The sequence below is a fragment of the Engraulis encrasicolus genome, chromosome 11 (genome assembly GCF_034702125.1).
Source record: "Engraulis encrasicolus isolate BLACKSEA-1 chromosome 11, IST_EnEncr_1.0, whole genome shotgun sequence".
NCBI lineage: Eukaryota > Metazoa > Chordata > Actinopteri > Clupeiformes > Engraulidae > Engraulis > Engraulis encrasicolus.
The window spans coordinates 16,097,843-16,125,105 of NC_085867.1; the positions used below are offsets into that span (position 1 = coordinate 16,097,843).

The 27,263-nt window shown below is 42.6% G+C and overlaps 2 protein-coding genes and 1 long non-coding RNA gene across 5 annotated transcripts in view; 1 reads left to right on the forward strand and 2 right to left on the reverse strand.

Annotated features, from left to right (window-relative positions):
- Window positions 1-5,407: 5,407 nt before the first annotated feature.
- On the reverse strand, window positions 5,408-8,167 carry nkx6.1 (NK6 homeobox 1). The gene is made up of 3 exons (XM_063210029.1): window positions 7,511-8,167; window positions 7,017-7,189; window positions 5,408-6,341 (listed from the first exon to the last, which is right to left on the reverse strand). The coding sequence occupies exons 1-3, from the start codon at window positions 8,067-8,069 to the stop codon at window positions 6,096-6,098; spliced, it is 978 nt and encodes a 325-aa protein (XP_063066099.1). The 5' UTR covers window positions 8,070-8,167; the 3' UTR covers window positions 5,408-6,095.
- A 5,626-nt stretch (window positions 8,168-13,793) lies between these two features.
- Window positions 13,794-27,263, reverse strand: part of rasa1b (RAS p21 protein activator (GTPase activating protein) 1b) — a 33,513-nt gene continuing 20,043 nt past the window's right edge. The window contains exons 20-25 of the mRNA XM_063210021.1: window positions 17,382-17,468; window positions 17,170-17,237; window positions 16,408-16,496; window positions 16,124-16,201; window positions 15,494-15,625; window positions 13,794-14,962 (exon numbers count right to left, since the gene is read on the reverse strand). Coding sequence (XP_063066091.1) covers window positions 14,879-14,962; window positions 15,494-15,625; window positions 16,124-16,201; window positions 16,408-16,496; window positions 17,170-17,237; window positions 17,382-17,468 — 538 coding nt within the window. The 3' untranslated portion in view covers window positions 13,794-14,878. The remainder of the gene's footprint in view (window positions 14,963-15,493; window positions 15,626-16,123; window positions 16,202-16,407; window positions 16,497-17,169; window positions 17,238-17,381; window positions 17,469-27,263) is intronic.
- LOC134457978 (uncharacterized) lies at window positions 22,484-26,422 on the forward strand. 3 transcript variants are annotated; one of them, XR_010036516.1, is made up of 6 exons: window positions 22,484-22,656; window positions 23,398-23,507; window positions 24,019-24,101; window positions 24,519-24,617; window positions 25,155-25,253; window positions 26,246-26,422. It is a non-coding gene; the product is annotated as an uncharacterized LOC134457978 (long non-coding RNA). The 3 variants fall into 3 exon arrangements; XR_010036517.1 differs by lacking the exon at window positions 22,484-22,656 and adding an exon at window positions 22,948-23,143; XR_010036515.1 differs by lacking the exon at window positions 22,484-22,656 and having other exon boundaries at window positions 22,952-23,507.

A 27,263-nucleotide genomic window follows, 5' to 3' on the forward strand; every position in this document is an offset into this window, starting at 1 on the left:
TTATAGCAACCTGCGTTGTCATTTCGGCACTACATTCAAAAACAAGGAAACAAAAAGCATTTAGTCTCTCTCTGAGTGTGTCTGGTCTCTTCTGTCTCTTACACTGAACTCTTTGATATATGAACAGCAAAACACTGACACAAGACACATAGACACAATCTTCACTCCTTCCTGTTAATGTACTGCCACATTATTCACCAAGTCGGGATATACAATCATCTCAATTTCAAAAGAAGGTTAACAATCTTTCATGTGACTAGCTGTTGGTAAATTGCATATTCTATGCGTGAAGTGAAATATCCACAACAACAATACAATATTGTATACTGCACTCTCACTTCCTGCTCTGAGATGGTTCATACAATATGATACAAGACGGTATGATATGATAACTACTTTGTCCGTTTTCACTGAAATTCATGACTGCCTGCTTGCCTGGATGGCTGACACATATGCGTATGCGAGTCAGGACGGGCGCCAAGCTGTGCTGTGGCGTAGTGGCGTGCTGTTATTTTTTAAACTAATTAACCTCTTCCTGGAGCGAGCGCATCACGGGAGAGCAAGGGTGACCCTGCAGCATCTGGCCAGCTGTGCCAGCGTGTGCCGGTGTATGCCGGTGTGTGCCGGTGTGTGTTGGTGTGTGCCCGTGTGTGTGTTGGTGTGTGCCGCTGCTGGCGAGTGTGTGTGTGTGTGTGCTCCGCAAGGCACCGGGGTTGCTCTCCGAGTGTTGCCGTGCAGTCACTCAGCAGATGCTGCGGCGGGTCCCCCAGCCCCTGGAGTCATGTTTGCCACACCTGGACCACACCGCGCCGCACCAGGCACAGCGGAGCCCAGACGACAGCATCATATTTCCTCCGCCGATCAGCACCACATTGCCACAGTGCACAACACACTATACACACTCACACACACACACATACTGTATACGCACACATAAAAAGATGCGCACGCACACACACACACACACACACACACACACACACACTGGCAAAACCCACTTGCGCCTATCATCTCTACTGTACTACTATGGACAGGAAAGAGCTCAACTGCGGAAAAGGTTATGTCCCGTAGCTATTTTTTCCTCAAGTGCAAGGATATTTGAATAACGTTTTATTTTTCAGATTGAACTCACTTTAGAAAAAAAATGGAAATTTGAAATATATATTACGGATAGCACAGTTATTGCAGATAGTAAGCTTTTGAAAAGAAAAGAGTTTTAAAAGACTTAAAGTAGCGACTGAGGATAGCCTGAATGAAATGCATTGGTGGACTAGTTTTGCAAATATATAAGAAATAAAATATATTACACATAAAGCATGGAGAGAAATAAAATGTACAGAAAAATGCTATTGTACCTTTTTATTTTTTATTTTTTTGGGATAAAAGTGTGCGCAGTGTGTATTTAATATAAAGTACACTTCTACACAACATGGCATTTCATTTAATGTGACACATGGTATATTTAGGGCAGGGAAAAAAGAACTGGTCACTTTTCACCACAATATGTGATATTGTGGTTTATGAGCATGCAAGCAATGGTAGGACCACCTTTATTTGAAGTTAAAAAACATGCGGTAACACTTTATTTTAATGATTCACTATTACAGCTAATCTATCACAATAGGTACAGTGTAATAACCAGTATAACAATATGTAATACCATGTAATACCAGTGTAACACATTGTACAAATTTTGTACTTACATCTAGGGTTAGGGTTAGGGTTGGAACATGGTATTACACTGGTATTACACTGGTATTACATATTGTTACACTGGTTATTACACTGAACCTAATGTGGTGGACATCCCCTTCCACATTCACACTGAAAGTGGTTCAGATGTATGTGCCTATATTTAAATCTAAATATTGATGTAACCGGTTATAAATGTTTTTGTGGTCCACTCTAACTACTTTAGATGTTAGATAATATATAGACGAATCACCTTTTCACATTTCTGTTCACCTGCTCCCATGTGTGGATGTCTATGCGCTCTATGCAGCATGTACGGAAAGAGGTCATTTCAGAGTCACCGTGTTGTGTAACTAGACCATCACCTATTACAGTCCACAGGTCCACACACACACACAGCCAGCCAGTGTAATGCACGATTAGCAGGGCAGGCATTGATTATGCTAATAGGCCAAGACATAAATAAATAATGTATTTGTAATTGTTTCCTTGATGGAATGAAAAGGAATATCTACAAACCCCCACCACCACTACCACCCCCACCAAAAAAGCAGTCAATAGTCTGATGTGTTGTATAAATACTACAGCGGCTTCATGGTTGGGGGTTGAGTGGTGGAGGAGGAGGAGGAGGAGAGTGGTGGTGCTCGCCTCGGTGGGGTGATAGCCTTCATTTCATTTTCACACTCCAAATCCATTTGGTGTGAGGGTGGTCAGATGAGGGGTTGGGGGCCGATACTATAGGTGACATTATGGCAAAGGCATTAAAGAGAAATTGAAACCCCAGGCAGGAGCAGCTAGAATGACAAGCAGCAGCGGGACCGTGACCCCCGTGGCAAGTGTAATGCCAGTTACATTGTCTAACAATCCAGCTTTTTACACACAGCGCTAACATGACACCCCCGCTCATGCCGCCTTCAGGCTCCCTCTGAAACTGTCACACTGTCTGAGCCATACATACACACTGCAACTCAATTTAATAATAATGGACTGCTTGGTCGTGTTAACCATTTTTAATCATGGTGGCAGACAGTCTGCATTTGCCCAGTGGGTCTAACAAGACCATGAGTATTGGAACAGATATTATCCGTACATTTGAATTATTTGTTGAGATGGGTTGGCCTATATAGACAGACATTATTATAGGCTATAGCATTAGGGGAAACAACAGGTAAGCCTTCACAGACTGCAAGAGGATTTTTAGTTTTCCACCAAACTCTCACACTGCTGATACGACTTTCTGATTTCATTTTTTTAAAAGCTCTTTGCGCAACTGCTGTTTCAGTTTCAAAATAGTATGCCGTTGAATTCATCACATCACAATATCATGTCAAAAAATAACCTACATGTATTTCCAGTCTCAAATGGTGATGTCGTTTGTAAAATGAAGCCTGTTCACTTATAATATTGCTGTTGAGATATTATGGATCCACTTTCAACAATGAGCTATTGTTTATCTGCATCGGGGTAAACGGATATTGCATCCAGTTCACCACACTTCTGGAACGCAAATAATCTCAAAACATGGACAAGCGATCTGATGCTACAGACCGAAGCGCAACGTTCCATGCGGAACAACTAGCTGACAAGCACAACAGCGACCTCAGATACTTATCGGCCGACATCTGAATAAAGAAAAAACAACAGATGGTTGGCTAACATTTCTTTAAAAATTGATCTCCGCATGCGTCCTAATGATGTGCGTTGATGGGGCAAGTGCCTACCCTTGATTAGAGCGCGCGCGCGCCGTTGTCCGTCTCCTGGCCGTGGAGGGCTCGGATAGCACCGGCCTGTAAAGACGCAAGACAAATGCCAAAGGTCAACCATTCACCACCCTGCGTTGTGCATTAAATAACTGTGCCCGATCAAAAACTATAACTCACCTCTGTACGTCAAGGATATGGCGTCGACCCCCACCATTTCCGAGTGGTTCACACCAACTCGGGTTCCCTTAAGGTCTGGCGCCGTTTGACAGCGCTTTTAACTTGTGTGCCATCTCAGGCGGTCAGCAAATATGACCTTTACATATTTGAGACACCCCCAAATATGCCCATAAGATATAGCGATATAGATATGATAAGCGTGAGAAAAAATATTGCTCTTCCACGCTGAAGGCTGTGATCTCTACCATGCATGATATATGATACCGCGGAGATTTAGAGGCCTATAATAAAATTGAGCGATGCGAATGAATCCAGACTGCAGGCCACACCTAATGCTTTTCAAAAGTCATTCTTTAAAAAAAAAAGCCCACTACCCGTTATCTTTATGCTGTTTTTAACTAGTTCGTATTGACGTAGGCCTATTGAAGTGCTGTTGTTCTTCTCTAACTCAATTAGTAGCAACTTGGTATTCAGAGAAGAACGCAAACAATGTTGAAATTAAAGGGATTTCCCATTTCAAAATACAATTGTCAGAGATCCGTCTAAAGATTGTTATTAATGCTATAATATTAACATGAATAATATTACTATTGAGGTGGATATTGATGTTGTAGTTATTACTATTGTTTTTACTTGTGTTTTTACTATTGTTACTACTACTACTATTATTAGTAGTAATATTATTAGTATTATTATTATCACTATTATTATTACTAATAATAATAGGCTAATAATAGGCCTACAGTGTTCTTGGCAAATGAATGAAGAAACACCGTCTGATGAATCGAAGACTGTCTTACATTGAATCAGGATCTACAGCGCCATAACACCACTGTTATTGTATTTCAATATAAATAAATAAAGTAGGCCTGATTATACTGTCACAGTAGCAGGGCAAGGCGGGCCAGACTCAGCCTGTTTGTCGCCGCTGCAATATGTGTAATCAATTACTAAATGACCGATGACAAATGACTATCTTAAAACGCTCGGCGAAAACTATTCGTTATTTATGATGGCTTTAGGGTTAATATAAAAAGTGGTCACTTGTCATTCTCCTTTAACCCACAATGCAGGCGCTTTCCCCACTGTTCGACCTTCAGCTTATAATGAAGGGAAATAAGAGCAGCAGGCCATATGCGTTTTCAATCGCAGCTGATGCTCTTCCCTCGCAGCTCCGCGCGCACTTGAGGAGCGCTGCATCTTTTACAGCTGCATTAGATAAATTAAATATTTACCAGTTGAGTGAGGAGCGGGTGAGTGATTTTCAATTTCCAAAGCACCGGCTGATGTAATCATTCGGATGACTACATGTTGACATTGCCAACGTGCATTTCTTTAAGTCACCACCGACTAACCCTGCGATGGGAATTTCTCAAAAAAGTTCCACAAACTATAGGATAATGTCCAACTTTTTCGCCAACCGCATGATCATATTAATAACGACAGGGAAATACATCAATAATACAGCAACCACAAGTATATCCGGGTCAGAGTAATAAGCCAAGCCATCCCTCAAAGCAACCCCAAACAGGAGGTGGGTCAACACACACCACAGTTCATCAAAACAAGCACAGGAATAAATAACCTAGCCGTTCGTAATGGTGCGTAAAATTACATTTCCAAAAATGAAAACAGGCGCACCATCCCAATTTTTGTTGCAGTAATGTTAGCTTAATAATTTGTATTCAACCTCTTGGTTTGCATGTATTTTCCTCATTCTATGGGTAATTTACTATATCACCATGTGTTTATTTAATCATAATAAAATCAAAACAAATGCTCAAATTATTTTTTATTAAATAAAAGTGCAATACATACGAACCTGCAATGCGCGTTTCTGCAGGGTCATAACACTGTTACAAACTGAAAATATTATATAAATTAAGTGTTGATCATGAAGGAGAAAAGTAAATCTTAACAGTGGGCGAGGAATTCATTTATATTACAAATATATTTTACTTGTTGCACGTCCGTTTTCATTTCTCACCTAATTATTTACAGTGAAATTTGTGGCCTTCTGTCAACTACCCATCAGTTAAAAATTAATGCTGTGATCAAATGCCTGTTTTCTCAATCTGTCGTTACAATAGTGAGGGTATATTTTTAAAATGTGGACAATGTCTTTCTCAGAAGAAGAAAAAACAAATAAGCATTAATACAAATTACAAATCCCAAAACGTGTTTTCAATGGCAGAGATGAATAGACTCGTGTGTGTTCTGTACAAAAATGGTCATTTACACATAAATATTCACAGTAATATAATTTCTATTCAGTACAACTCACGTTGGTATTTACAAGAACAAGTGTCTTCTTCGCGTTGAAACGTCTGTACAACATTGCATTCAGAGTGCACACGACACTCCTCGGGCATGTAAAAACAATGCATATTCCTCTGAGCCGGTCTCCGTCCCATGTGCAAATGGAATTTCGTACGTAGTGTAAAATGGGAACCTACTCAAGTCAGTGCATCACATAAATCTTCATTTTTAAAAAAGACTAAAGGACGCCATCTTCTTCTGCCTCTAAGAACTCTCGTTCTCTGAGGTGTGGATAATGAGGCCAGAGTTTGGTTTATGTTTTTTCAGTAGCTGCGTGATTTTCTCGTCGTCGGAGTTGGGGTCCAAGGGCTTGTTGTAATCGTCGTCGTCATCTTCGTTCTCTGAAACTCCCTTTAGCCTCTCCGTTTCGGAGTCCTGCTTTTTCTTGGCGGTGGCCATCTCAGCGGCGTGCTTTTTCCTCCACTTTGTCCTACGATTCTGAAACCATACCTGTCAAAAAATAAAAGCCAAAGGTCACCGTGGGAACAAATATCCAAAATGTGTAATGGATGTTAGCTGTAAATATTAACAAAACAAAGGAGAGGAAATGGATGTGGGCACGGCCTGGTTGCAGGCTACTGATAGCCTATTCAGATTCAGTGGTGTAAACTAATTGCTATGTAATTGGTGTCAGCGTTTTAAACGATTACAGGTCTGTGTTAAGCATTTTGCTATAACAAACCCCTTAAATGTTAGGCAAAACGGGGGAAATTCACAGAAATACACAAAATAAATGCACATGTGTGTTCATGTTAAAATAAATAAATGTTAGTATATTAAAATCTTAAAATAGGCCTAAGGAAATCCCACGCCATGAATTACTTGAAATATAAAATCCAGAAAAATATAACATACAGCATGTACTTTTCTTGAGTATTAAGTCCTTAAAATGGTTATGAATTTATTATCTTGTATTTGCATCATCGTGGTAAATGAGACAGGATCAGTTCTTCCAACCAAAAGTCAAGTTAAAATGATATACTGTTACTGTAATTTGGGAAAAAAATGTGTAGCATATCCCAAATGGTTTTTTTTCTATTAAGTAAGACGTGTGTTTTATTTTATTAATCTCGGAATGCACTAGTCTTCTGTCTCTTGTGTTATTGAAAGAGAGGGGGGTCTTACCTTGACCTGGCTCTCTGTCATTCCCAGGGAGTAGGCCAGCCGCGCTCTCTCTGGACCTGCTAGGTATTTTGTTTGCTCAAAAGTCTTTTCCAGGGCAAAAATCTGCTGTCCTGAAAACGTGGGACGTGTATGTTTCCTCTTTCCGTCTTTGTCCAATAGAACGGAATTCTGATCTGTGAAGGTAAATAAAGGTTTGGTCATTACAAATGCATAAGATACATTCAAAACAACACATTACCAGTAATCTAGCCTACGTCAAAGACAACCGAAGTGAAGATTAAATAAGGTGGCCTTTAACAGCTTACATATCTTCTAACACCTTTATAATATCATGGGGCTAAACACGTTATTGTATTCAGCAAGCATGAGTGATACATCTCTTGGTGTGTGTTTCTCTCCAGTTTATTCACATTTGGTTACTTTTTCGTGTTGCAATAGGTCTATCTCTATGGACGTTTGTTCAGGAAACTGTAATGAAAGTTTTGGTTACTTACGAGGTGAACAGGCGAACCTTGCGTCTCTCCAGTGGGGACTCTGCATGACTCCAGGCCAAAAGATGGGGGTCCTCCCGGGGAGGTCTGTCAGGGGTTTCGGGTAGCGAGCCACGGCTACAGCCGCGGCCCCCGGGCTGAAGTAGAGGCCCGGTGGAGGTGGAGGGCTCAGGCTGCTGAAGCGGGGCAGTCCGGACAGAATTCCAGCGGAGGAGGAGGATGCAGCCATGGCGGCAGCAGCCTGCGCGGCCACCACGGTGGGCCGGCTCAGGATGTCGTTTATTCCGTGCGGGGTGGCAGCCGCGCACTGGTGGTGATGTGACATGACGGAGGAAAGTGCAGACGAGGTTTTAATTCCCGGAGAAGAGACGGGGATACCGCCAGGGTTTGGCGAGGTAGCTGTCGGAGAAGTGGAAGATGCAGGCCCACTGGAAGAGAGCGGATAAGCGGCGGGGTACAGAGGAGTCTTCATCTCGGTCATGCTATGCAGAGCGGCTAGTGGCGGGGTGCTGAGGAGGAAAGCGCTCTGGCGAGACCCGTCCATCTGCCCCACGGCTAACATTACCGGGACGGTTTCACACAGGAAGATGACTGAAATATATCCCTTATCCCCTCCAAAAATCACAACTTCCCAAATAAGTTTTAAAACCTACTCTACCGTAGAATGTCAAGTCAGTAAAGCTGAAAACACAAGCGAAACGTCAAATGAAATGTGAAAAGACAATCGCGATATAAAAGAACGAAAAAGGGAAACCAAATCCAGGTTTTGTTACAAAGAATCTGGAGGGTAAAACGCTGAAATTGAGTTCCAAGTGTATAAAGAGGCAATCTTCATAAGCATCCCAAATGAGTGAAGAATCACGGTCCTTGCACTTCAATCTTGCAGATCTCGAAGATATGGCATTCTAATGAAGTGGATCCACAACCTCTCCAGTCACTTGAGAGCACCGCTTTAGCGCGAAGGACGTTATTGTTCAACGCTTTTATATCTTTAAATGAAAAGACAGCCTTTCTAGGTGGTGCACATGAAGATCTCGAGGATAATAAAACATTTTCATCAGCCGGCTGTCGTTTGCAGCGAAAAGTCAAAAGTTTGAGAATGTGGCGCAGAAAGTAGTGGGAGTCATTCGGATGCGATTGGGTAAACTATGACGTGACGTAGCGCTGCGTGTCAACTGAGATTGCCAAGTGAATTTAGGAGTGCGTTCTCATTGGCTCTCCATCAGAGCTTTCATTTGCACATTAAAAGAGTTGCCATTCGAGCGGCTATTAAAAACAAAAAGGGGACAAAATCAATCTAGTCAATTTGAGATCTATTTTTTTAAATAAAAGGACATCTGTGTGTGTGATGGTCATGTGACGCGCGACCAACTCGGGCTCCTCCATACAAAGTATGGCAGCAGACTAAACTGTATTAAAGGGAATTTACTCGCTCTTTAAGACCTTTTGCTTTCTTTTAAAATACTATTAACTGTAAAAGACAATAGACCACCTTAAGGCATATAGATCCCATGGTACCAGCGCGGTGAAAGGAATTGTGTTTTTTCTAGGGTTTAAAATGTTACAGCTACATTTAAAATGTTTTGTCGAAGTGTTTTGGTGGAATACAATTAACGGGTTGTAGTCTGCTTACGCTCTTGATGTGGGATATAAAGAATTGCGAGAAGTCCCTACTTTATGGCGAGATAGCACATTTTGCCATTATAGCCTACAGCATACCCTACACCGGACACTTTGTAAAACGCAACAGCTAGGCTGCAATTATTGGATATTTTTGCAGCCCGTATTGTGCAAGATATTCCAATTCTTGTCTGTACAATTTTATTTGGCCTACAGACTTCCGGAGATTGCTAATTTAAATAATAAAATGTCCAATAAAATAAGATTAGAAATACCATGCATCAGTCCCTATTGAATCCAATCAAAGGCGGGTTGCCTATAATGTCCTTGATTTGTATAATAATCCATTCGTTTCAGACAGATATCCATGCCATTCAAAATAGTACGCATTTAACACGCCTACATGCATATCGAATGTAAAGCGACTTTTACGCACGGCATGTAATGGACGCCAACACTACATAACTTTGTATGACATTGTATAAAACATTGTGTATAACTTTGTGAATAAATACGTTTGTTTTTGCACTAAAATATCACACCCAAATGTGTTGATTCAAAATTGCTGAATTAAGTCAAAAGGTTGATGAAGTGGTATTAAGAGCAACAAATTGTGTGAGACACTCCTGTGCACTGCAGGCACACTCTTCGTGTCACTCTAATCTAAGCTATTTAAATAAATTCGAACTCGGTGGCTAATAAATAAATTTACATGCGTTAGAAATCAGTTTGAAAGAATTTATACATTGTGTTCAAATGAATGACCACTTATTCCAAATCAGTTTCATCAACACCTGCCTTGTGTAGTTTCCTCAGTGGACTGGTACTGCTGCTGAGAAATAAATGGGAGTGGGGTCAGGAGGGAGAGCGTTTCCTCCAAGCCTTTGGGGTGAACGGGCAGGTCGCAATGGCATCTAGTGGCAAAGAACAGAAATACACCACTTTTATATTTGCTTTGATTGCACACAAAATTAAATTAGCTGTGGGCAGTATGTGGAAAGAACAAATTAATTAAGAACCAACAAACGTGTCAGAAGAGTAAATGACCCTAAAATCAAAATATTGGTGTGGAATCCTTACGTGTGATAAAAACACAGCAGGGCCTATATGCGTATTTGGAGCAAACTAAGCTACTCAGAATCAAGGGGGTTTCAGAGATTTTTAACATACAAAAAGATACACTAGCATGCTGTTACTGTGATGTCCTGTCAGACATTGACTTCGAGCTCACTTTGGGAATAGATTATATGGCCAACCATGGTTAAGCGGTGAAGATATTGTTTTTATCCCACCAAAGAGCTTGCTTAATTTTTTTCTCAGCATTGTAACTATACGGCCTCTGATCATGATGCCATTACCCTAAGTGACTCAGACTCACATATTAGGTGTCATGCTTTGGCACAAGGGTCCTCTGCACTCTAAAACATGAACTCCAACTCCATCTAGTGGTGGGACACTAGTACGGTCAAATGAGTGATAGTAATAGTAATAATAATAATGTTTAATTGAAATGTTAATATCTGGTGGATTGTTACTCATTGATTACCCACACAAGGCCTTCTGCAAAACATTTTCAAGTGCAATCACATTGTAACCTGGTTAGAGAATACAATATATATTCATGTAATTTATGTAAACTGTAAAATTTATGCTCAATTATAGAAGGGTAAATCATTCACACCGTGTGACAAAGGGCTTAGTTTTTCCCAGGCTTTGAGAGTGGTCTGCTAAATTGTGAAAAGCGTAGTTCTCTTTGTGTGAGAAGCTAAGTTCTCTGTGTTCGAGTGTCTGTGTGAAAACCTAAGTCGTCTGTTGTAGAGGGTGCGTGTGAAAAGCAACATTCTCTGTGTTAGGAGTGTTCGAGAGGGTAATTAACAGGCAGAGGAAGGAGGTGAGGTTGATGTTTGGGCTCCTTGTCTTATAATTACACAGGGCAGGCACAAGTATCAATATACCTTATAGCTACTGACAAATAACACCAGACTCAATTGATCTTGATCTCCCCGTCTGTGTCTCTCTTTCACATACACACCACACCACGATGAACTGATAAATCAGCCACAAACCCAAACACATATGTGCGTGTGTGCACAAACATGCGTACTACATGTGTGCACGTGTGTGCGTTGATAGGTGCGAGTGTGTGTGTGTGCATGCGCATGTGTGTGTTCGAGCATGCTTATGCATGTTTGTGCATGTGTGTGTGTGTGTGTGTGAGAGAGAGAGAGAGAGATTGAGGAGTGTGGGTGCTGGGGAGAGTAATGCCACCCTCACTAAGATTGCGTGCCTTTTTCATTTGATTTGACGGCGGATGCCACACCTCTTCCCTGTGGCCCGTGACAGCTGACGTCTTATTGGGATGGCTGCAGGAGGCCTTGAGGATGACTTGAAGGCCCATAGAAGGGGCAATTTATTAATGTTTGATCTATACGCTCATATTTCCCCCGCCACAGCTGAAGTCGTAGTCAGTCATTGATAAATCATTTACAGCGGAGAGGATGTTTAGATCACACCTCATAAAGAGGGCCTTTTTAAAAGGTGAAAAAAATCATGTATTTTGTAATGTAGAGTAGAGTATCATTTATTGATCCCAGGGGGAATTAAGGAATGAGTGCTTACGTAGAATCACTAAGCGTCTGTTGTGATGTTTAAAAATGTTGAACTGTTGTTAAAAGCATTTTTTTTTCTGTTGCTGTTCAGAAAAGATCTAAGGTAACCGGTCATAGCCCTCGTGTTTATTTCATTCCTATAGATAGAGCGTCTAGGACGAATTAATTGGGATGAAAATGAGAAAAAGTCAGCTTCAAACCAGGACTTTTTTTTGCTCCCACTCTTTTTATTTTTACATAACATTTCGTGTGTCCTGCTCCCAGGTCAGACGTTTTTTTTTGGATGTGCGGGCTTCAAATGCTACTTGACACCTTAATTTCCCCCTGGGATCAATAAACGATACTCTACTCTACTCTACAAACTACTCCTTCTACGAATTAATTGGGAAACAATTATTGGTGGGAAGAGTGAACTTGGTTGAAGATTGAAACGTGCATCTGACTTACCCAATCACAAATGTTTGAACTTGACGTGCAATCTGCTCATATGTAACACGTCATCACTCACCCTCTCCCTCGTCCACTGATTGGTGGCGATATCTGGCAACATGAGCGATCTCTCAAGACCTGACCCAGACGTTAAGTGGACTGGAGCGAAATGTGCATTGACCCGGAGGTTTATGGATGGCAAGGCCAGGCCAGTAGCCAGGTACTAGCCATATACTGCAACTTCCCAGCTTTGGAACAATACAATTGGAATCTATCGAATTAAATTGGGTCCTTCATGAAATGGAGAGCTCTAATCATACATCAGCAAAAAATACATCATGGTTCATAGATCGATTGGTCTGCATGGCTCCATGTAGCATGTCCTGTATGGTGTTTTGACAGTAAGGAAGTGAGAATAGAGACTGGCCATAGCTTGCAGACACCCACGTGAGGATTGGTCATCGCCCCTGCAGAGATCCACACGCGTCTGTGAAACATTGAGAGGGCACTCTTGAGTAACCCTTAGGCATTTTAGGCATGTGCTCGAACACCCACGCTGCTACTCCGAACGGCGATGCTTTGACCCTTTGACGGTTTAAAAAAATGATGCGAAATCTGGCACATGGATGACACCCGTTTATCAGTTCCACCGTTGTCAATAGGTGCATTCACATTGTGCTGTCTGCAGACAGACTTCATCAGCTGATGTTAACTGGTAACATGCTCACTGTGAACAATATCTGTTCTGGATTATATTGCAGGACGCAAGAAAAGAATGGAGCTTGTATGTCAAATGCTATGACACGTATTTTGCACAATGTGAGAGCAAGTACGAGTATTGTAATGGATTCCGCATTCCAAGTCATAAGTACATGCATTACCAGTGGTCGAGTTGTAAAATGAAACCGGGGGGATGGTCAGAGATGACTTCTGATTATTGGGGGTTCCTCCCCTGAGAAAAACAATGAAAGTGCATTTTTAACACAATATGTGAAGGGAGGCCTGTTTTAGAGGGGGGTGATTTTTGACCATTTTCATTGATGGGATGATTTTAGACCATTTCCATTGTTGGGGGGGGGGGGGTCATCCCCCCATCCCCCTACAACTCGAGCCCTGTGTATAACTACAGCATGTTATGACTAAATGTTGTGACTAAAAGTATGCCATAACTACAGGCATGAATATTTGACCAGCCATTGAGATATTTAGAGTGTACAATACATGGGCCTCCTCAACATGATCAACAATCACCTTCTTTAGTTTGTGTTTTGCCATCTTCTTCTTCACCATCGCATGTGTTCATTATCTTTCTTACTTCACTAATAGTTTAACTATGTTTAAGTACTTCAGAGTCCTAGACACAAGGCTCATCTTCACATCCAGGTAAGTGGTCCCTTAATGCACGCCGTTCCACCAATGGAACACTGTAGGTCACTGAAAAAAGCATTTCTACTATGGTCCTACAGCACTATGACAAGGCCTTTATTAATACATTATGACCTGGTCATTGCCATTTCATTCATTGCCAACAGGGGCCATGGGGTAAGTTATTAAGTTATGACACATTATGATGTATGCTGAGTTAGTAGTGTCAGTATACAGAAATACAATGCATTCACTTTGGAAAAAATGATTGCACTCAGATTTATTTGCAAATACATTAGAAAAAAAGAGATAATTGAATATTTTACAAAAAAAAAAGGCAGGAGTGCATGCGTTCCTGATAGAAGGCAGTCCTTGTCAGTCAGTTTTACACTGTCCATATTTTGAGAGGCCCAGTGTCTTTGGGCATTAGGCCTCTCGTCCCCACACGTTATCATCATATCAAAGAATTCAAATTTGCAGAAGGAGAGTATAACAGAAATATTTTTAAAAAAAATCTTAGGCCTTTTACAAATCATCTAGTCTGATACCTTGATTACAACTGAGACATTGTTTTGATACAAAATACCTTCTTTTTTTTCGCAATATACCCTTCAATATACCCTACAATAACATAGATATAAAACACAACATAAGATTCATTCAGCTAAGAGTTGGTCTCGGCATTTGTGGATACATTTTCATTGTCAGATATTTCGGTCATACGCCACATGTAAGGCACTGTGGTATGGCTTTCAGGACATTTCATACGAAACAGACTCACGGTACACAAATGTGACTTGCCCCAAGAAGACAGGCCACATGTCTCTCAGAGGGAAAAAAAGGCAAAGAACAGTTTTTTTTTCTTCTCAAGTGCAAGCTGAGGTCTTGAGCCAGCTACTCAATGCTTCAGAAAACAGTATTGCTTTTTCTAAAAGCACATATTTTGCCCATTTATGACATTTCTATGGGCAAGAGTAACTTTCAGAGCTGGAATCTCCTGTTTTCTACTTGAAGTGAACACATTCAAAAGGCCACAAATTCATCGCATATCACCAGATTTCCATATGTAAGGCGTCATTGTAAAGCTACCATCAGAATCTATGATTAACTCAATAATATTGTGGCCTGTTTTTTTGTGGCTTGTCACAAACAGTCTCGGAGATGTGCATACCTGTGGCTTTTAAGGAATCACAAAAGAGAACAGGGAGTTAGGACTCTTCTATACTCCCGTGCTATTGTGCTTTTTGCATAGTGTCTCTATGAGACAAGATCTTTTTTTTGGAGATGCAGGGGAGACATCGTTTGGTTAAGTGACGGTAAAGTGGAAATGATGTCGCAATGGCGCCCCCTATCTAGTGCTGTTTGAAGGTGCATAGTGGACCTGCCTTCGCTGAAGCTCTTCGGTGATTGCCAGAAGCTTTTTCAATACGTGCTGAAAGAATGAGAAGACAGGAAACTTGTGTGAGTAGGGATAAACACACACACACACACACACACACACACACACACACACACACACACACACACACACACACACACACACACACACACACACACACACTATGCAGAAAGCATCACAGCATAAGTCTGAGAACATGCATAGTAGTATACCTCCTAGAGCACCACATTGGCTTTTTAATTTTCAATACACAGATGGACTGTCTTAAGACAAAATGATTTAGAGAGTATTCTAGCAGACACCATCAGACGCTATTGTACCGCACTTGTATGCTATTAATGTGTAATAACATAAGGCCTAATAAAATTTCATATTTTTAACAACTGAATCACACAAACACAAGTACATCTACACAGGCACACACAAATCTACATACCAACACATACGTATAGCAAGCACAAACTTACAGTACAAACGTACAGATACTGTATTGTATGCAAGGACACATGCACACACACAAACCTAAACACACACAAACAGGAATATTAAGAGCAGTGCTGCCACCTGCTGGGCTCCGCGCTCGTTGCTGAGAGTGCGCAGCTCGTCCGAGTGGCTGACACACAGTTGGTGCAGCGCTGCCAGGTCCCGCGGCAGGTCCGTCATAAAGTGCTCTTTACTCTCCGGCTCAGGTACGTTCTGCACAAGCACGCACACGTGCACGCGCGCACACACACAGGCGCACACACACACAGGCGTACACACACGGGCGCACACACACACACGCACACACGTGTAAATGCACAGACGCACACAGAGAACATCACTCAAGTTTGAGTTCAAATCAGTTTAAGAAATGAGTCAAGATTCTCTTTTGTTAAATAAAGCTGTGCCTTAGAAATGTTCAGCAACTAACCCAGCAATGTAGTGTGATAAGACCGCACTGATTGATGAAAGTGGGATTGTGAGAGATAGAGAGATTGTGAGAGATAGATAGAGAGAGAGAGAGAGAGAGAGAGAGAGAGAGAGAGAGAGAGAGAGAGAGAGAGAAAAAGACAGACAGACAGACAGAGAGAGAGAGAGAGAGAGAGAGAGAGAGAGAGAGAGAGAGAGAGAGAGAGAGAGAGAGAGAGAGAGAGAGAGAGAGAGAGACAAAGAGTGAAGAAAAAGAGACTTTGGTTAGAATGAAAGACCTACCCCGAGCTTGTCCAGAAACATGATCATTCGGTCCTTGTTGCTCTTGATGAAAGGGTTCACGCCCTCCATATACGGCTCCTGTGTAACAATTCACAACACAAAAAGCTTGACCCAAATCCATACCATGCTGAGAGAAGAGAGAGATAGAGATAGAGAGAGAAAGAGAGAGGGGGGGAGGGAGAGAGAGAGAGAGAGAGGGAGAGAGAGAGAGAGAGAGAGAGAGAGAGAGAGAGAGAGAGAGAGAGAGAGAGAGAATAGAGGAGGACTGTGTCTACTGATCATACCTTGGTTCCAAACTCTACCAGGTTGGCTAGGCTCTGCACCGCTTTGGCTACCAGAGTCAGGGTCCGGGAAGCAGTGGGTGAGGGAGGGTCTTAACACAAAGAGGCAAAAGGTTTTATGATGGGTTTCCAGCAAAAATATTGTAATTGTAAAAATATAAACTTTGATTACAAAAATCCAAATGTGGAAAGAGTTGAGATTTCTGAGTAAAACTCATCTTATTGTTACATTCATAAAACGGAGCAGATTAAGGCCCAATCTCAATTCACCCCTTGGCCCTCCCCCTTACCCCTCCCCTCCGTTTTGTGTAGGGGTAGGGGTATCCCAATAGTCGTTAAGGCAGAGGGATAGAGGTAAGGGGGAGGACTTTGTAGCCCTCAAAAATGAGGGGTTCGGCCAGGCAGACTCCGTTTGGAGGGGTAAGGGGTAGGGGTAAGGGGTGAATTGAGATTGGGCCCAAGTAGTGCACTAATTGTTCAAAACAAGACAGCATCATATGTGGAAAGCTTGCTTCCCATCTTGCCACCTGTTATTTCAACACTAATAGGCTGAAAACGGTTGTTTAAACACTACTACTAGAAGTGAAATAATAGACCATTTTACCAGGCCAACAGTCAGTCTCATTAAATATACTACATGGTAAAACCGTTTCATCTGCTTGCTTATTTCCAATCTTCCAACGCATCGCTGGTTAACATGCATCTTTCCAAACTAGCATCAGGTTCTCATCCACCATAAAATACTGAATGTAAGAGCAGTCTTACCTGTGATGATGTTAAATATTCTGGGATTGACAATGGCTGGGCAGATCAGCCTCAGAAAGATAAACCCACTGAAAAATAGGAATAAAAAACAAGGTTACATTTCAGAAGTATGAGGAAGTTGCAAACATCAGCAAAGACTTCATCTCAGCAGCACACCAGATACTCGATCACCTCAATCATTTGAAAATCAAATGAAGTAATGCATTGCCTACCTTACAACTCTTGTTCTCATGGTGATATTCAGTGGCCATTTCTGTTGAACGGACTTCTGTAAACACCCATAAATGAACCTCAGGGTCCTGTGTAGGGGATGAGAAGGAGGTTGTAGTTAATCCACAGGAAAATTAAGGTCTGACACTGTCCTAAGACCAGTATCCAAGACAACATTTGTCGTCAATTCACCATGGCTACCTGGGTACCAGCTTATACAGTAGGTCTAAAGCTGGGCTCAAACTACACGACTTAACAATCATATCAAATTTTCATGTTGGATTGTGCTGCACAAATAAAGAGAATTGCAACTGTCAATCGTATCTCCGATAGCAAACACAGAGACAATACCCAACGTTCTATTTCGATTTGTAGCCAACGTTCTATTTCGATTAGTAAATATCAAAGTATCTGATAGGTGTTTGATTTGACAGGCTGCTGAGGGCCAGAGACAAGGCCTTCAGAGCTGGGGACGGAGCAGGCCTAAAAACAGCAAGAGCCAACCTGTCACAGGGCATTAGGAAGGCAAAACAAAATTACACTCAGGAAATTACTGCCCACTTCAGTGATGGCAAAGATGCACGGAGCTTATGGAAGGGCATCCAAGCTATGACTGACTACAAACAGGTGCCCCGAAGCTGCGAAAACAACACATCTTTGCTGGGCGACCTGAACAGCTTTTTCGCACGCTTTGAGGAAAACAATAAGACCCACCCACAGAAAACACCTCCCCCACCACATGATCAAGCACTCTGCCTACCTGTTAATAGCGTGAAGAGGGCTCTCACCAGGATCAACCCACGCAAAGCAACAGGCCCAGACAACATCCCTGGACGTGTGCTGAGGGACTGTGCCGAGGAACTAAAGCATGTCTTCACTGACATCTTCAACACCTCACTGCAACAAGCCATTGTCCCCTCCAGCTTCAAAGCCGCCACCATCATACATCTGCCAAAGAAGTCATCTCCATCCCGCTTCAACGACTACCGTCCCGTAGCACTGACACCTATCATCATGAAGTGCTTCTAACGGCTGGTCATGACACATATCAAATCCATCCCCCCCCCATCCTGGACCCCTTTCAATTCGCATACAGACCCCGGCGCTCCACAGAGGACGCCATCAACTCAGCTCTGCACCCAGCCATCACTCACCTGGAGAAAAAAGACTCATATGTGAGAATGCTGTTCATTGACTTCAGCTCAGCATTCAATACAATCATACCTCAACAGCTGATATGCAAACTGGACAATCTGGGCCTCAGCACCTCCCTCTGTAACTGGCTGCTGGACTTCCTGTGCCAGAGACCGCAAGCTGTGTGCGTCGGCAACAACACCTCGGACACCATCACGCTGAGCACAGGAGCTCCACAAGGGTGTGTGCTAAGCCCTCTGCTCTTCACCCTACTGACACACGACTGCAAAACAACCCACAGCACCAACCACCTGGTGAAGTTTGCAGACGACACAACCCTGGTGGGACTCATCACCAACGGCGACGAGACACACTACAGGACAGAGGTGGACCACCTAGCCAAGTGGTGCAGCGACAACAACCTCCTACTGAATGTCAGCAAGACAAAGGAGATTGTTGTCAACTTCCAGAAAGGTCCCCGCCGACTCCTGCCACTGACCATCGATGGTGCTGCTGTGGAGAGGGTGAGCAGCACTAAATTCCTTGGAGTGCACATCAGCGATGACCTCTCCTGGCCCACCAACACTGCATCACTGGTCAAGAAAGCCCAACAACGCCTCTACTTCCTGCGGAAGCTGAATCATGCCAGTGCCCCACCAGCCATCATGACCTCCTTCTACAGAGGAACCATTGAAAGCATCATCACCAGCTGTATCACTGTATGGGGCGGGAGCTGCACTGACTACAACAGGAAAGCCTTGCAACGTATAGTGAACACAGCTGGGAGGATCATCAAGGCACCTCTCCCCTCCCTACAAGACATCTACACCAGCCGCCTCACCCACAAAGTCCTCACAATTGTGAAGGACGAGACCACCCCAGCACACAGCCTGATCCGTCTCCTGCCCTCCGGAAAGAGGTACAGGAACCTCCCATCCAGAACCACCAGACTGGCGAAGACCTTCATGCACCAGGCCATCAGAATGCTTAACTCCCTCCACCCCCTCCCTACACGGACTGCTCCAGCCACCAGGCAGACAGGAAGCTCTCTCTCTCTCTCTCTCTCTCTCTCTCTCTCTCTCTCTCTCTCTCTCTCTCTCTCTCTCTCACCCCCCCTCTCTCTCTCTCTCTCTCTCTCTCTCTCTCTCTCACCCCCTCTCTCTCTCTCTCTCTCACACACACACACCTCTCTCTCACACACACAACTCTCTCTCTCACACACACAAACACACCACAAAACACACACACGCACACCATAAACACACACACACACACACACACACACACACACACACACACACACACACACACACACACACACACACACACACACACACACACACACCAATGGCGTATTTGCCATTGAGGAAACGGAGGACGATCCTCCCTCGAAATAATGAAGCCAGATCTCCAGTAGAAATTACAGAAAACAAAAATATATTTATTATATCTTTGTTATATAATTGTTAGTATTTTATAGCTATTTTGCGATAAAAACATATACTTAAGCGCTTCTAATTCACATAATAGACCTTGGAGCAGCGTCCTCCCTTCCATCCCAGTGTTTCCCATACATTGAGGAAACTATGGCGGCCCGCCATAGTTTAAATTTGGCCGCCATAGTTTCCGAAAATGTTAAAAAAAAAAATTTTTTTTTTTTTTTTATTTTTTTTTACGATTTCCGTTTTTGTTAATGAATTACGATTTCCTTCGCCCATTGGATGCTTCTTCTTATGCACATTGGGCTAGTCCAATGAAACACTTCGGTTCTCTAAGGCCCGCCCCTCCCTATAGACCCCCACTTGACAAATCTAATCATCACCTCAATAGTAGTTGACGACCACCTGGCTTAAAACTCTGGTGGACGATAGGACGCAAAATTGAGAAAGAAGAGTGGCTACATGACAAGCGCAAAAGATAACGCATACCCTAAATTGGACGCGGCAAATGTGCTAAAATCACTGACAAGTTGTTTAAAACTAAAAACATAAGGTCGTGCTAATGTGGTTCGGCCCGTCGGAGGTGGGGATTGAGGAACCACTGCTGGACGGCTCGATAGGTTGGGACACTGGGGCCGCGAGCGGACAGGTGGTGCTGGATAATGAAGAGGAGGAGGAGGTGGTGTAGGTGTAGGAGAGGGTTCGAGCAGGGGAAGAAAAGATGAGGAGACGGGAGACGAGACGTGACTCAGGGATATTGAGGTTAGTCTTCACCCCAGCACACCCTCTAGCTAATGCAGTGTAGCCAAGTTTGGTTACCTCTATTACCCATAGGCCTACCGTCTGGTGATAACTATGCACTGCTTGTTTCGTTTCTCTTGCCTGGGACCAAGTTGTCATCCTGACTTCATCAAATCACTCGCAAACATGTACTCATTTTGATGCCTTTCCCTGCCCTTCTCTTGTAATGGTGTAATGCCAGCATAGAAATCTTTCATTTGTCTTGTCACAAGGCCGTGATGTGTGCTGTGTAGTTATGCGTCGTGCCCTGTCCTCTAGATCTAGCTGGCTTCGGCGTTTTTCCGCATGAAACTTAAGTTGTCGTCCCTCTTCACTCGCTCAAATCAGTAACAAATATTTAGATTTATTTTCATGAACTTCTTGTAGCCATTTCTTTTAATGTGTCGGCTGTCACACGGACGACATGTGTACTGTGTCTTGTAATAGCATGTTAATTACGTCGCAATGGCGCATCCCCGCCCTTTCCCAAACCCTACAATATCTTTTTTTTTTTTTTTTTACTATTCTGCTTGTCGCAGTTTTGTGCAACTACGATTTTATACAAAATGCATTTTTGTATTTTTCCCCTAATGTCATCATGATCAAGACATCTGAGTATTATCTGCCTCTTAGATGGATAAGTAAGACGCCGACCAGCCGTTCCCATTGTTAGGGAATCGCTACACGCGCTCACATGACCTGTTGTGAACACTTTAGCTATTTGTGTTGTTGTTGGCATTGCAGTGTGTAAGCTATGTTGGAAGTCTAAGCGATACGACTTGGTTTTGCTGTGGTGAAAAAATGGCGAGTTTCCGAAAACCCCCCACTTGTCAGACGTTGACAATCCGAGCCTCTTTTGATGAGTCTCAAGCGGCATTACAGTCCATGCCTAGATAACAACTTTTGGTTTTGGGGCGCGTTGGTAAAGGGGGGCGTGTTGTTAACATGCCATTTAGTAAGCAGGCTCACTGACTGTATGAACTGGAGCAATTTGACATTCAACCAAGGCAATTATTATTTTTACGAGATTTTATTATCATTATTAGATTTGGTGTATTATATTGCTTATATATTGCTTTGAAAGCCCACCTGGGACCCTTTTTGTCTGTGCGTTAACAATTTCACAGTGCTCTTAAATTCTTACCTTTGCTCCTATTTTGTTTTATTATTTTTTTCATTACATAGACCCCTGCATGAGGGACGAATGAAACTGTGTTGTAAACACAAATGATTCACTGTACTGCATTTTTATTTTTTTATGTACTACTATTATACATGTCATGGGTAAAATCTTATGTAGCCTTATTTCTCAAAATATAAATGGCTGAAATGTAGGCCTATAGTTTCTCCATGCGCCAATGTCATACTGTACTACTCATTGTTTTGCCGTTTTGCATTTACGCTGCGTAAATACATCCCCCCCCCCCCCCCCCCCCCCCCCCCCCCTAAAGGCCCGCGTGAAAAGACCCCCCCCCCCCCCCCCCCCCCCCCCCCCCCCCCCCCCCCCCGGGAAAAAAATCCCGGCTGCCCCCATAGTTTCCGAAATTTCTGTGGGAAACACTGCATCCTCATTGACTTCCATTATAAATGGCCGTAGCGCGGGCTTTACTTTTTAACATTGAAGTGAATGGAGCTTAGGGAGGACTGTCCTCCCTTTAGGCGGGTCTAGAGCCATGGAAGTAATCTGCCTATCAGCGAAGCTGAATTTATCAAAAGCCAATCAGAATATGACGAGTTGGGTTGACAGACACTGTCGGTACCTTACCTGTCGCTTCTGCCTTATCTGTCGCTTTGGGGTCCTAGCTGCGTTGCCCTGGTAACAACTGTAAACAAACGGCTGCAGTTAACTGCTCCGCTCCCTGACAGGATTTTTCATGCATTCGTGCCAATGAAACAGGAGGCCTCGATTCGTGCAGAAGATAAGGTACGTAACTGAGATATATATGTAAGAAAACTATTTAACCTCATAGACTAACCTTGTATACGGTACATTCTAACAATATATTTCTAAAGTTTTTAGTCATTCCCGTTCATTTGAAGCGTAATTCCCCCCTTACTGTGGCTAGTTTGGATGAGATGACTTGACCCTAGCTAGCATAACATATAGTAAGGTCGCCATATTCCGTCCACTTCACTGATCACTTCACTTAAATAGTGGATACATAAGTAACTATCATCACTTATAAGTAGGCGGGCGGAATTGGGAGACGGGCGGAATTAGGCGACTTTGCTATAAATGGCAGCTAGCTCTACACTATTTCGGGCATTCGCTAACAATCAGTGTGCAGATAACTAGCGCAAACGTGCCGAGATATCTTGTTTATTATAAAAATAAACGCTTGTGTTGTGCCATGGCTTATATGGTGATGACGTTTGAGATTGTAAATTTACGGGCCACAGATGTGTCTATGGTAAGGCCGACCTGACGAGATAGCTGCCTACTGAGGTTTGATTGGATATGGACATTGTTTATTTCAGAAGGAAAATGTTTGGAGTGGAATTGTTTGGAAGACAATCTTGGGACAATTTTGCTCTTTGGGTCTTTGTGCCAACCATGCCAGCTATCGTAGGGTGCTCTGGGAACTTCTTAGATCTGTTTACTGTATGTACACTTACTGAAATAAGCATTTTGTTTACATAAAATCCCTTGTCATTTCACCACTAGGTTTGAAACCCAGACAGCACGAAGCATCTTGCCGACGTCAAAATCAGATCAACAGACTGGGACATCAGCCTTCTCTTGGGAATAGGCCAGATATGCCATAACAAGAAATGGTAAGTCTATCACTACATAAGATCCATAACAAAATACTCCTAGTTAAATCTTAAATGTGACCTGGTGGCATTATTGCGTGAATGCTTATGTTGCACACTCAATCCATAAGGTCCTCAAGTGTGTTGAGTTTTGCTGAGTTCGTTGTTTATTTACATTTTCCTCAGCATAACTGTACAGCTGACACTGCTGCCTTCTGTATCATAACAAAGCCTGTCACTTCCACGTTTCGTTCTTTATGTGACCGAAGTCACTGGCTACTGCACCATAGAGGGTCTCTGCACTCATTGCTGGTCCTATGATGCCATCTATTGGCGAGAACGTGCAACAGCATAATTAAACTAAAAGACAACTTCTGACAGGACAACAAAAAGACAGGGAGTGAGAATAAGGGAATAACAAAAAGACAAAAATTGGGGGGTCCACTACACTTGCATACCTGATTGTGATGCTGTCACTCATTTTCTAGTCTATATCTTGGACTGAAAAAGGATTACATTATTATGTTTTCAGGTGTTTTGCCCCTGCGGTTGTGAAGAGGATGCTGTGGAGGTGGCAGCATGAACGTGTCACACAGACATTGGCTAAACTACTCGGTAGGTACAACGAAATAAAAGAAACCACCCCCTCAACCCTGTTTATGCTGCACTGTACCTATTATAACCCGTTTTTATATAGACCATTATTTGAAATACTATGAGAGCCTTTCTGTTAGGATACTGTACAGCAGGGATGGGCAACTGGAGGCTCGGGCGCCACATGCAGCCCAACTTCTCACTTTTTAAAAAAAGAAAAAGGACAGTTTTTAACCCCCTATAAATCAATAGTGTAAGCATTCAGGTATAAATAAAGAAAAAGTGAAGTATCCTTTTGTAAATTCTCTCAAGTGCGTGGTGATGTGGCCCACTGATTGTGGTAATTAAAAATGTTGGCCCACCTTATAATGAAAGTTGCCCACCCCTGCTGTACAGCCTACAGTGATACTGAGACTTATTCCTGTCTTTATTTGCCAGGCTTCTACACTTGCCCTCAGAGTTCACATATGGTGACGTGCACATGTGTCCAGTCAGGTTCAGACTGATGCTGGTAACAAGAGGAGAACATGCTAATTGGTAAGTGAGATCCCTGCTTAACAAAAATCCACACAGCACAACAAGTAAGCCTAGTTTGTGGTATCAAATGTAAAATGGAAGTTTCATCAAAAAGTTGTAGAACACATCTGAATAAATTGCAGGCCATCAAAGTTGTGAATGGGCAGGGAAAACACAACCAGTAGGCTTATGAATTACTTTGACTCAGCACAGCAGAGCAGATGCGATGCTACCATTCCTTGGGAATATGACACAGAGGTCTTAATTGTGGAAAAAATAAATGTCAAAACGTCTATGATTCCCAAAGTCCACATGGGGTATATTCTACAAGAGGAGTATTATATTAAAATTCAGATGAGACACAACAGATACAGCTTACTTTCTTGTAGACTGAAGACAGAGGCCACTTAGATAAACAGAGTGAACCCAGAAGCACAATAATAAGCCTGCAACTGGGGTGTGTTGTAACACTCATAACTGCATTACCACAAAATGTAATGCAAGACTGTAATCTAATATTTTTGTACTGCAATGTCGCCTTGGATTTTGTCTGTTCAGATGCTGTGTTGCTGCCAGTCCACGGATGTACACGAATGGCTCACCTGGAGGAGGAGGGCGGTCAACGACATTACTCATTGACAACAAATGTGCTCTACGGTAGGTTGGTTATTACAACCCATATACAGTCCCTGGCAAAAAGTATGGAATCACCTGTCGTGGAGGACGTTCATTCAGTCGTTTTTATTTTTTAGAAATATGATGGATCACAGACCCGACTCAGAACTGAACTCATTTCAGCTGGCGGCTAACTGGTCTCATAGGAGTCCATGTTAACTGCTAGCTCGGAGGTAAAATTTGCACTGCCGTTCTCAGAGAACGGTTGAAAGTACAGGAGAAAGGTAAAAGTCAGTTATTTAACTCAAGGGGATGTGTAATATGAGCTTATTTCCAAAAATGGGACAGTATCACTTTTAAATGGTCAATGGCAAGGTCCCAAGATGTTCTGTCACTGTAATCAGAGACATTTGAAGCCAAATTGATAAAGGATACCGTTTTTTCTCATTAATACTATTACTCCGAGGCTGTACGTTGTTCCAAAATCCAGAAAAAGTTTTTGAAGTGCTTGTTTGTGTGTTTGTTTTTCATGATTCCATATTTTTTTCCTCAGAGCTGAGTCATTCCATATTTTTTTTCCCTATGCATGCTCTAAAAAAGTAACTCTTACTTACTAATGGAATTACTTTTCATGATTTCTTTTGGTGTTTCTTAAGGCCAGACAGTTGCCCTTTGAAATGAGTTCAGTTCTGAGTCAGGTCTGTGATCCATCATATTTCTAAAAAATAAAAATGACTGAATGAACATCCTCCACGACAGGTGATTCCATACTTTTTGCCAGGGGCGGTAAAAACCTAACTTGCTCAGCCTCTGAGGCACATAAAAACATGAAATTAGTTGCATTTAAAAGCCAAGACCATCATCTTGCATGAGAATGGACAGGAGTCTGCATATTGGAATGCACCCATGTCACTTTAGGCGCCTTGGACAATGCATCGTGTATGCAGCATCAGGTTAAAATGGGTTAATAACACACACACACACGCACGCACGCACGCACTCTCCTCTAATCTTCTCTCTTTGCCAAACTTTAGATGACATTTCCAGCATGTCCAACTCATCAGCATCAGGGGAGATTCGGTGGAGGTGGTGCACCATCCAGGACCAGTCATGGGCCACCAAAACCTCTGCAAAATCTACACTTCTTGTGAACCCTGTAGAAGACACTACAACCACAAAACTGCTAATAAACCATCACATACTGCGTCACATCATGGTTCTCCATGTGTTACTGCACCCTCGGCACAAGTTCTTTGCTAGATTGCCATCTGGCAGATGCATCAGGACAGGAATGTAGCTACTATTTGTGATTATATCTTCCCACACTCTTACTTGCTTTGCATGGCAGTGTGTCTCAATGTGTGTCAGAATGGAAGGTGTCGCACCATTGAAGTCAATGGGCAGTGGCATTGCATCAGGGTTATAGAAGCCCAGATATCCTTGATGCTTTGATGCCAGCTGTTTTTTTTTGTGATCTGGTCACCCACACTTCCCTCTTCATTGTCCCATAGATTGCTTTGGTGCTTTGGTGGTATGGACATTCTAACTCACCAGAAGAAAAAAAAACATTGAAAATGAATGGAAGGTTATGTCTGGTGATTTCTGGTAAATTAGAATGCCCATAACATCAAAGTGGCACTGGATTACTCAACCATTTGTCTCTTAAAAGATAGTTTCTGCCAATTTCAATATGCTGTTGTATAGCTCATGCTACCCTTGACTTGTCAGTAGGCTACCCGGTGATGATGGCATTCTTTTGACTCAGCTCTTTCTGAGATCTGAGCTATTCTAATGGGGGCAGACTTTGATTGTATTAAAAACCTTCTTAACATAGGCCTAATCCAAATACCATCCCAAAAGGTATCACTGTCTGTTTGCTAGTTGTCTGCTGATGTTGCATAACCTTTTGAATGTTATTGGGAATAAATGAAGATGTTTTTTTGAAATGTAAACAAACGCCTGCCCCCATTACAATGACATGGGTATGTGGAAGAGCTGTCCCTTACTCATGCACCTGTTTAACAAAATGTTATTTTTATTCAAGTAGGGGTA

Excerpts from the sequence above, each read along its gene's own strand:
- nkx6.1 (XM_063210029.1), bottom strand. The coding sequence starts at position 8,069 with ATGTTAGCCGTGGGGCAGATGGACGGGTCTCGCCAGAGCGCTTTCCTC. Across the intron at positions 7,190-7,510 it reads AAGGTTCGCCTGTTCACCTC|ATCAGAATTCCGTTCTATTG; the intron begins GTAAGTAACCAA and ends TTACCTTCACAG. Across the intron at positions 6,342-7,016 it reads TGACAGAGAGCCAGGTCAAG|GTATGGTTTCAGAATCGTAG; the intron begins GTAAGACCCCCC and ends ATTTTTTGACAG.